The following is an 11,170-nucleotide window of genomic DNA, read 5'->3' as shown; positions in this document are numbered from 1 at the left end:
ATGTGTATATAACAAAACATGTTATATATATGATATATACATATATATCATATGTTATATACACACACGTTATATATACATGATATATATATGATATACATATATATCATATATATGTATATATAACGTGTGTGTATATATAACATACACACATATACATAACATTAGTTACATATGTAACATGTTTAATGTAACTAATGTTATATATATGTGTATATAACATATACACATATATATAACATTAGTTATATACATTATATATATAAACAGTTATATGTATGTTATGCACACACACACACACACACACACATAACATTAGTTACATGAAACACTTCTGTACATCTGAGACATCATAAAGTAAAAAGACAAGCCACAAACCAAAAAATTGTCAAACCAAAAAAAAACAACAAAGTTTATTTTCCTGGAAAATAGTAAACAACCAACAAACCCCCTATGAATCAATAAGAAAAAGGCAAATAATTGCATAGAAAAATGGGCAAAGGATATAAAGTTGAAAATCACAGAAAAGGAAAACTGAAAGTCCAATAAGTATGAAATTATGTTCACCTTCACTAGAGATAAGAGAAAGGCACTCAAAGAAGAATGATGAAATTTAAAATGTATCTATATATTGGGGAGGAACCAGAGCAGCAGCCAGGGTCGTATACCACTGACTGGAGTATCAATTGTTATGACCATTTTGAAGAGCAGTTTATTTTTAATATCTGGTAATAATATTGAAATAAGCTACTAATTCCTAGGTATATTGCTCTAGAGAAAGTTTTGCAAGTGCATGTAAGGGATAGTCATGGCATCACGGGATCTTTGGAATGATAAACTGGAATTAAGCTAAATGTTCATTAACAGGATAATGTGTACATAAATTACAAGTATATTTATATAATGGAATTTAGCAGTGAACATGAATGAAATGCAGCTATAGTTATTAGTGAGGATAAATCTCATGAAGATATTATTGGGCTAAAAAAAGTTGCAGAAAAACTTATATACTGAAAATAAAATTTACATAAAATACTAGATATTGTTATGGATATATATGCAGATGTGATAAAAGTATACATATTTCTATGGGAATGATAAACATCAAATCAAGAGAGTTTGACCCTGGAAGAGTGGGAAGATGAATGAGAATAGGGAGGGACACACAGGAGACTTCAATTGCATGTGGGATGTTTTATATATTTTTTAAGCTAGATGGCTGGTACATGGTTATGTTTTATTATTCACATCTTTGTTGTATTTCATAAATTTTTTTGTTTTTTAATTTTGTGGTTATTTTTTATATAACAATTTTTAAAAAGATAAAAATCATTCTAGCTTAGAAATTGAAGAATGAACTACCAGGGATTAAGAATGAAAGGAGGTATGGTAGAAGACAATTGTAGTACCCTAGGAGAGTAGACTTGAATATCTACCAGAGTTTCTGGCACATAGTAGGTATTTCAGTCTTAGAAGCTATTTACTTGTGAAGGTTGCCATTATTGCTATCATCATCATCATCAAGGTAAGGACCAAAGACATAGTGGGATCATGAGGAAAGATACACTAAATGTCGTGAGTAGCTTTCTTATGCTAGGTGCTTTATCTCTTTCAGTCTTAATTAGAATACAGTTGAGGTAGTTACAAGAAACGAAAGCTAATTGAAGTGATAGCCAGAAGGCACAACGGCTACATAAATTTCTAATGACTCATTTTCCAACACTGTTTAAAACACACATTCACACGCAGAAACGCCCCAAATACATACACCTCTTTGAAAAAAATTCAAGCATCTTTTTCCCTTTGTTCATAAGTAGCACATTCTGGGTTAAATATTAATAATTCCATATACTACACATTTGGACAATGCCTTATTACTTATTACAGAATACTTTTGGATTATGTCTCTCCATTTTTCATCTGCCCCTCCTAACAACTCTGAACAAATCAGGGCAGATGATTATTCCTGTTATACAGGTGAGTAAACTAAAATACAAAGAGGCTAAATCAGAGGTTATTGGCTTGGTGTCCAGGAACTTCACAAAATCCTGTTAAATAGTTTACTATTAAACTGTCATTTTTCTAGGTAGAGGGCCAGTTTTAATCTATTTTCAAAGGAGTCTGTGACTTCCTCCAAAAGTTAAAAAAAAAAAAAAAATCCCATGGGTTAACCGATTTGGCTAACCTGCAAGAGCCCTGACCCCAAGCAGTATTTCCCTTGCCCCTTGCCCTGATTTCAGTTACCTATAATCTATCTTACAAAAATTCAAATAAAAATATTAGTAAATGCTTTTTGTAATGTTGACTGACTGCTAGATGGATATGTTATTAAACATATTGAAACCTCTTAGTTGGGAGGATTAGTTATGTTTTGTTCAGCTAATGGGCAGTCACTTTTCTCAGATGAACAAATCAAGAACTGTCCTTTTTATCTGCACAGACTTGTCATAGAAGAAATGAATCTGATAAATTATGTAACCTATCTTACAATTTGGGGTACTCTACAAAGAATAAGCAGGGGACACAGCTTCAGTTAGGGATGGAAAACGGATCATGAGCTGGGAAGGGGATTTTAATTTCCCTTGGACCAGTTCCTTAACGTTTTTAAGCGTCCCTTCTTTCAGCTGTAAAAGGAAGGATTGAACTAGAGCGAGGGCATGTCAGAATTCCTCCCGCTCTAACACTGGGCACAGTTCGAGTTTAAAATAAAAAATTGTGCAGAAACGCTTCACAGTCTGTTAATTTCAGCTTTATTTCATTGGCCCAGGGTGTCGGGGACCCACCTGACTTGCCTTTTCTGAGGGCCAGGCCTGCAGTCCCCCTTTTGGGGACTAGGAGTTGGGTGTGAACGGGAAGAGAAAGCTACTGAAGGCCAACCGGCCAGCAGCACCTGAAACACAAGGGCTCTCAATCCTTTTTTTTCTTTTTTGAGGCGGGATCTCACTCTGCCGCCCAGGCTGGAGTGCAGTAGTGAGATCATAGCTCACCGCAGCCTTGACCTCCTGGGCTCAAGCGATCCTCCAGCTTCAGCCTCCCCAAATGCTGGGATTACAGGGATGCGCCACTACCCCTGGCCTTAATCCTTTATTTAGGAATGAAGGAAGGCGGGAACGCCCAAACGCTGTTGGTGCGAAGCAAACGCCTTAAACAGAGAGGAATGTGTGGGTGTTGGAGGCGGAGCCGGGAACCAGAGGCGGTTGGAGAACACTGATTGCTCCGCTGCCCGCCTCCACCCTGCGGCCAGGGCTGGGAGGGAGCCGGGAAAGAGGTGTGGCCGCCCCTGGGAACCACCAGGCCCGGCGCGGCCACGTGACCGAGCGCAGGGGCGGGGAGAGGGCGCCTCCGCCCCGCCCAGCGCGCATGCTCGCGGCTCGGCGCTGAAATTCAAATTTGAACGGCTGCAGAGGCGAAGTCTGACGCTGGAAGCCGAGGGGGAGAGGACAGCAGGTTGTGGGAGAGTTCCCCCGCCTCAGAGGCCTGTTTTTTCCCAGGAGCTACACTAAGCCGAGACTCACTTTTCTCCTCCTGAATTTGAACAACCGTTTCCATCGTCTCGTAGTCCGACGCCTGGGGCGATGGATCCGTTTACCGAGGTGAGAGCGTCTGCCGGTGCAGCCCGCCATGACCCACTGCTGTGTGCCCCAAACTTCCCTCTGTCAACCTCTAGGAGAACCCCCACCGGGCGCATGGCCCGTGCGTGCGCATGCGCAGTGTGTGCGGGCGGGGGTCGGCGGGGGTCGGGATGGGGAAGCCCAGAGGGGGCTGCGCGTGCAGCCTACCGTCGTTGGCGGGTTTGTCTGCGATTTTGTTCCGGTCCTACAGATAAAACTCAGGGAGGAGGGCTTTGAGTCTGTCCTAAAAGGCGGTAGTGAGGTCTTTTAGCTCCAGTTTCTACCACGTCCCTCTGCAGTCGTGGCCCAGCAAGAGCGAGGCGCGGGCCTGCAGAACGGGTCATGCTGGAAGCCACTGGAATGTCCTGCAGGGAGGAGTCCAGGGCCGGTGACTCAGTGCGGCCGCCGCCGGGAAAGGCTGTGGGATGTGTGATTTGCGGAGTTGACGGGGCTCGCAGAGGAGCTGTTAGTGAAATGACAGCAAAACGTTAAAATAAGCAGGTGCTAGAGACCACTGCATTCGTTCATAAAAAGTCAGTAGTTCCTTGAAATCCCATTAGCTAACTAGCCAAGAAGTTCATACCCGGGACTGACATTGTAATTGGAAGGAAAGAACGCATGTGTACAGACCAGAACCATCAGCTCACGATTTTGGAGCAAAGAAATAAACCTTTCGGTGTTTATGGGGCATGTCATTACAGTACTTATTTCATCTTTTGTTCCTTTGAGATAGGATATGGATTACATCGTTATTGTGTGGATTTCTCTAGCTTTAGCTTTTGTGGAGACTGAACCTTGTCACATTCGGGAGCGTCTTGTTGCCAGTTGTCCACTCCCTTTTATTCCAGGATGGTTCCTGTTTCTTGAGGCTGTTGTGCAAGTTTCAAACTGTTATTTTTTCAGTGTTGCAAAGTGGACCAAAAACTGTTTACACTGATTCGAAAACTTAAATGCTGTGAAGAGTAGTAATTTCGGGGAGATGTAATTATAACTCTGTAAGTTTTGTGTAAGATTGTAATTACAGGTTTCAGCAATTAGAGTTTACTTGTATTCAAACATGACAATCTATTTTTCTGTTTAAAATTCTTAATCATCTTGGGGAAAATACATCAATTTTTTCCACCTTCCTTAAAGGTTCTAATAGAAAAATCGAGAGGATATTATTGTATTAACCTTAAAATAGGGCTGGTCATACACCAAGTATCTTTCATTTACACTGAGGTTGAAAAGGGTTTATTTATTTTATCTAACCTAGAATAGGATTCCTTAAAACATTAGCCATATGTGTCCTCCTAAGTAGCTGACAGGAACAAAGCATTTTTAAGTTGGCTGAAAATTGCATTTCATTTTACTTAAAAATGTAATTCTGAAGGTAGTACAAATCTCAACTGAAAGAAACTTTACTTGTTTAGATCGTTTTAATAATTTTGTGCTCAGAAATATGTTTGGTTTATATTATGAAAAGTTAGATCACTTGCAGTTGGAATAAACAGCTTAGACATCTTTTCCTTAATAGGTAATGAGTTAACTACTTGAATTGAGTCCAACTCTTGAGTGCTTAATTATAGCATTCATAACATTTGTATGGTGAAGTGAACTACTGGTACAGTTGTCTATGAAGGACTGAAATTCACTATAAAATGACTTTCTCAACTAGGATTCCCTCTCAGAACCATGGTACACAGAAAAATTGAGAGACTATTTTATTTTCTCAATTATCCCAAGGATAATTCAATGCCATCCTACAAACATGGGGAATAAGTTAGTCTATTACATTAATGCCAGGGTATTAGGGCTTAATTTTTTTGGTAACTCCAGTTGAGAAAGCTTACAATCATGGTAAACTCTAATTTTGTCAAACAAGACCGTTCTGCACTGGTCTTCCTCCCTGCTGTCGCTGATAATATTCCGGCACTCTTTCTTTCTTTCTTTTTTTTTTTTTTTTTTCCAGACAGAGTCCTGCTCTGTCGCCCATGCTGGTGTGCAGTGTCGTGATCTCAGCTCACTGCAACCTCCTTCCCGGTTCAAGCAATTCTCCCTGCCTCAGCCTCCTGAGTAGCTGGGATTACAGGTGCCTGCCACCAGGCCCGGCTAATTTTTGTATTTTTAGTAGAGACGGGGTTTTGCCATATTGGCCAGGCTGGTCTCGAACTCTTGACCTTAGGTGATCCGTGTTCTGGCACTCTTTCTATTTCTGCTTCATCTGCCTGGCAAACTCTGATTTGACCTCCATTTGTCCAATTTTGATCTCCCTTTAGAAGAGAGATCATTTTTCATGGTGCTCATCATGCTTGTATTTACCTGATGAATGCATTCACCTGTTGAACATATTTCCTGCCAGAATACGAGCTTCATAAAGGCAGGGACTATTCTTTTCTATTCTGAGATATTTTCTCTAACATCAAGCGATCCAATTACATTTTGCTGAATTAACATAGAAGAGAACTGTTAGGTGCCAGTTAGTTTACAAGCAATTAAACACAACAGTAAGAGAACATTTTAGTTTGTTCTTTTTTTATTGAAGATTTCAAAACACACAAGAATAGAATAATAACCCTTTATGCGTCTGTCACACAGCTTTTGCAGTTATTAACATGTGGCCATACTATTTCACTATATCCCCCTTTCACTCATCCCACTGAATTATTTTGAAGCAAATCCTAGGCATCAGATAATATCATGAATACTTCAGTATTTATCACTAAATGTTTTATTTTTTTTTTATTTTTTTTTAATTTTATTTATTTATTTATTTATTTTTGAGACGGAGTTTCGCTCTTATTACCCAGTCTGGAGTGCAATGGCACGATCTCGGCTCACCGCAACCTCCGCCTCCCAGGTTCAGGCAATTCTCCTGCCCCAGCCTCCTGAGTAGCTGGGATTACAGGCATGCACCACCATGCCCAGCTAATGTTTTTGTATTTTTAGTAGAGACGGGGTTTCACCATGTTGACCAGGATGGTCTCGATCTCTTGACCTCGTGATCCACCCGCCTCGGCCTCCCAAAGTGCTGGGATTACAGGCTTGAGCCACCGCGCCCGGCTATCACTAAATGTTAATAACTTTATTTAAAAAAAATTTTTTTTGAAATAGAGTCTCGCTCTGTTGCCCAGGCTGGAGTGCAGTGGGACAATCTTGTCTCACTGCAACCTCCGCCTCCCGTGTTCAAGTGATTCTCCTGCATCAGCCTCCTGAGTAGCTAGGATTACAGGCGTGCGCCACCACACCCGGCTAATGCTAATGACTTTTCTAAAAAAAACAAATATGATGCCATTATCACACCTAAAAAATTAAAAATTCCCTTAATGTCAAATATTTTGTCAATGTTCAGACTTCCCCAGGTGTTTCACATTTTAGCTGTTTGCTTAAATCAGGATATAGACAGGGTCCACTGAGGAATGTCTTTAATATTCTTTTTGGATCACTCAGAAATAAAAAATGAATCCATCTCTTACTGAATCATGTACTAACAAGCAGGCCAGACATCTACTATGATCAGCTGACAGCATTAAAGTTTTATTGGCTGGGTGTGGTGGCCCACACCTATAATCCGAGCACTTTGGGAGGCTGAGACGGGCAGATCACCTGAGATCAGGAGTCTGAAACTAGCCTGGCCAACATGATGAAACTTCGTCTCTACTAAAAATACAAAAATTAGCCAGGCATGGTGCTGGGCACCTGTAATCCCAGCTACTTGTGAGGGTGAGGCAGGAGAATCGCTTAAACCTGGGAGCTGGAAGTTGCATTGAGTCGAGATTGTGCCACTGCACGCCAGCCTGCGCAACAAAGCAAGGCTCTGTCTCAAACAAACAAGTTTTGTTAAAAGTATGAAGCTAGTTAGTTCTGCTGACAATAAGTTCTTAAAAAGAGTAATTGGATTTAGTCAACAGATAGTTTATAGCAAAATGGTTGAGAGCCCAGACTTGGGAGCCTGGTTCAAACTCTGTCACTTCTTAGTGCCACTGGCTGGGCGTGGTGGCTGACACCTGTAATCCCAGCACTTTGGGAGGCCAAGACGGGTGGATCACCTGAGGTCGCGAGTTTGAGACCAGCCTGGCCAACATGGTGAAACCTCGTCTCTACTAAAAATACAAAAATTAGCCAGGCATGGTGGTGGGCATCTGTAATCCCAGCTACTTGCAAGGCTGAGGCAAGAGAATCGCTTGAACCTAAGAGGTGGAGGTTACAGTGAGCCGAGATTGCGCCACTGCACTGCAGCCTGGGTGACAGAGTGAGACTCTGTCTCAAAAAAAAAAAAAACCTAAGATCTTAAAACTGACAAAACAGGCTCTGTAGCAATAAGATACCAAAATCCAACCCATGCTATGTTATTATTTTTTTATACCTACATTGTTTGAGAAAGGTGTGATTTTTCAAGGAATATGCCTTGTATTTAAAAGAGTGTTAAAATTCCTGATATACTGTTATAAGGAAGGGCAGAGCTACTTACATTTATTGAACTATTGAGTTTATATATTTCAGATACACAATTTCTTTTAAATTAATAATCTTTGGTGTTTATAGCTTTACTTCACAGATAAGGAAACATTTTTGCTTATGTACTTAATTTTTTTTAAATCTGGGAGTTTTTGAATCTAGGCAATAGAACATTCATGTATGTTTGAATGACAAAACCACATTCTTTTGTTGTGACCTACTGCTCATGGTAACTGAAACTGTACTGATTCACAATATTCTAACTGACCAGAATGGAATGTGGGCATGTCCATGAATGAATATAATTAGGCTAGTGTTATATCTGGCAAGTGATAGATATAGCAATTGAAAAATCACAAATTTATTAATTTAGAAAGGAGACCTTCCTTCCTTCCTTCCTCTCTTTCTTCCTTCTTCCTCTTTCTTTCTTCTCCTAATTAGCTGGGACTACAGGTGTGCACCACCACATCCAACTAATTTTTGTATTTTTAGTAGAGACAGGGTTTCACCATGTTGGCCAAGCTGGTCTCGAATTCCTAGCTTCAAGTAATGCACCTGCCTTGCCTCCCAAAGTGCTGGGATTACAGGCATGAGCCACTGTGCCCAGCAGAGACTTTTTTACAAAGGGTTACATCCTACAGCGTGGCCATTGTGACAGATTGGGCAACATATTTAATAGCTTTGGGCAGAGACTGGAAACAGGCACTTTAAGAGAGGAGAAGGTGGAACAGAGTTTTATGGCTAAAGAGTTGGCCAAGTATTCATATTCAACAGGTTATAGGCAGAGCCATGAGTGTTTACAAAAGGGGTCCTGATGTGTGGGTACTGAACAAACATGCAGTTACATGCATCCCATGTTCACTTTGAGATGGAGACTTAACATGTAAATACATTACACTTGGGCTCTATATGTCAAAAGGTGAGGTGGGGACATGAAGGCACTCAAGTGAGTAGCCTCTGTAAACTGGCTGGAACCAGTTCATGGTTGGTGGTCTTCTTATTGAGAGAGTTATTGAAATCAAACTCTTGTCCAATTAAACCTGTAGTTGTAGCTTATGGAACAGGAAGGTTAGTCAGTGTCTGATGGAGAGTGAGCTGCAATTGTTTTAATGTTTACTGCTTATCTTGAGGTCAGTGCTCATGCAGCTACTAGAGTAAAAGAAAAACTTTGTGGCAGTTAAAAGATAGTTTATTTTTTAAGTGTAGGGAGTTTGTGACTTAACCCTTGCTTGGCATGGCCTTAGGTCCTATTTATTTGTTTATTTGTTTAGAGACAGGGTCTCACTCTGTTACCCAGGCTAGAGTGCAGTAGCAATCACAGCTCACCACAACCTTGAACTCCTGGGCTCAAGTAATCCTCCGCCTCAGGCACCCCACCCCCCAGGTAGCTGGGACTACAGGTGTGCCCCACCATGCCTGGCTAACTTTTGTATGTTTTGCAGAGACAGGGTCTTGCTTTGTTTCCTAACTTTTCTTGTTTCTAAAGGCCATCTGCATTTCTTGACTCATCCCATTCCTCCATCTTCAAAGCCACGAATCACATTACTCTGACCTCTGCTTCCGTGGTCATATTTTCTCTGACTCTGATCTTCCTGCCTCTCTGTTTTCCGCTGTAAGGACCTTTGTGATTATGTTGGGCCTGACCAGATAATCCAGGATTATCTCTGTCTAAAGATTCTTAATCATATCAGTAAAATCTCTTTTGCCCTCTGAAGCAACATCTTGACAGGTTTAGGGTATCAGGACAGAAAAATCTTTGAGAGACCATTATTTTTGCCTACCATAGCGGCTTAAAACAATACTCTTTTTCTCATGATTCAGTGAGTCAGCAATTTGTATTGTGCTCAGCCAGGCTGTTCCTCTGTTTGTCTCTCCAGTGGTCATGCAGGAATCTTCAGTGATCTGGCAGATTATCTGGAGCTGGATGGTCTAAGATGGCCTTATTCACATGTCTGGTGGTTGATACTGACCATCAGCTGGGCCATGTGTCTCTAGTGGACTTAACCTGGGCATGTTCACTTAGTGGCAGAGAGAGAGACCCCAAACTATAAAATCTCTTGATGCCTGGAAGTCTCACAATATCACTTTTGCCATATTTTGTTGGTCAAAGCAGATTTACGAGCCCGGATTCAAGGGTGAAGAAAAGGATAGATTGTGTCTTTTGATGCAAGCAGAAAGAATTTGTGGCCATTAAAAATCTCATATAGCTAACTTTACACATTTTATTCCCCTTGTAATGTTCCTATAATAATTATGACATTGGGGTGCTCATTTAGTGAATCTTGGTGTAATTGCTTAATATTTCACTTTTGAAATATGTTTAACTGTCATCCTATATGGCAACTGGTGATTTTAGAAGATGTTGCAATTTTGTGAACATTTGATTAAACTCATGTTTTGTGTTTGTTTGTTTTTATTTGCTCCTTGCTACTTAGGCATAAACTCGTGTTTTAACACTGATGTATTTATGTTTGTAGAAACTGCTGGAGCGAACCCGTGCCAGGCGAGAGAATCTTCAGAGAAAAATGGCTGAGAGGCCCATAGCAGCTCCGAGGTCTATGACTCATACTAAGCGAGCCAGAGAGCCACTTTCAGAAGCAAGTAACCAGCAGCCCCTCTCTGGTGGTGAAGGTAAAAGACTTTAGGGAAAAATAACATTTGCTTTTTTTTTTTTTTTTTAAAGGGGACAAGCCCCAAACATTTCATTAGTGTATAGAAAAACCAAGCTCTGGGAGACAAATATAACAGCCTCTGGGGGAAATAACAGCCTTTTATTCTATTTCAGGGTTATTATATTAGGCCTAGAACCTATCGGGTTGGAATAGCATTTCTTCTAACAAATATTTTAAATTAATTGATTGAACTTTTTTTCTTCAATCGGAAGTTATCCTTAAAAACTCAAGGGAAGGCCGGGCGCGGTGGCTCAAGCCTGTAATCCCAGCACTTTGGGAGGCCGAGGCGGGTGGATCACGAGGTCAAGAGATCGAGACCATCCTGGTCAACAAGGTGAAACCCCGTCTCTACTAAAAATACAAAAAAAATTAGCTGGGCATGGTGGCGCGTGCCTGTAATCCCAGCTACTCGGGAGGCTGAGGCAGGAGAATTGCTTGAACCCAGGAGAC

The 11,170-nt window shown here is 40.9% G+C and overlaps 2 protein-coding genes across 5 annotated transcripts in view; one reads left to right on the top strand and one right to left on the bottom strand.

The window, feature by feature from the left end:
- KIAA0895 (KIAA0895 ortholog) overlaps window positions 1-3,671 on the bottom strand; it is a 60,405-nt gene extending 56,734 nt beyond the window's left edge. The window contains exon 1 of the mRNA XM_017502203.2: window positions 3,516-3,671. Within this exon, the coding sequence (XP_017357692.1) occupies window positions 3,516-3,623 (108 nt within the window). The 5' untranslated portion in view covers window positions 3,624-3,671. The remainder of the gene's footprint in view (window positions 1-3,515) is intronic.
- ANLN (anillin actin binding protein) overlaps window positions 3,359-11,170 on the top strand; it is a 65,833-nt gene continuing 58,021 nt past the window's right edge. For all 4 annotated transcript variants that reach the window (XM_017502201.1, XM_017502202.1, XM_017502200.1 and 1 more), the window contains exons 1-2: window positions 3,359-3,593; window positions 10,526-10,679. In XM_017502201.1, the coding sequence (XP_017357690.1) occupies window positions 3,576-3,593; window positions 10,526-10,679 (172 nt within the window). In that variant the 5' untranslated portion in view covers window positions 3,359-3,575. The remainder of the gene's footprint in view (window positions 3,594-10,525; window positions 10,680-11,170) is intronic.

The sequence above is a fragment of the Cebus imitator genome, unplaced genomic scaffold (genome assembly GCF_001604975.1).
Source record: "Cebus imitator isolate Cc_AM_T3 unplaced genomic scaffold, Cebus_imitator-1.0 Scaffold294, whole genome shotgun sequence".
NCBI classification, from domain to species: domain Eukaryota; kingdom Metazoa; phylum Chordata; class Mammalia; order Primates; family Cebidae; genus Cebus; species Cebus imitator.
This window is presented reverse-complemented; position numbering and strand designations above follow the sequence as displayed.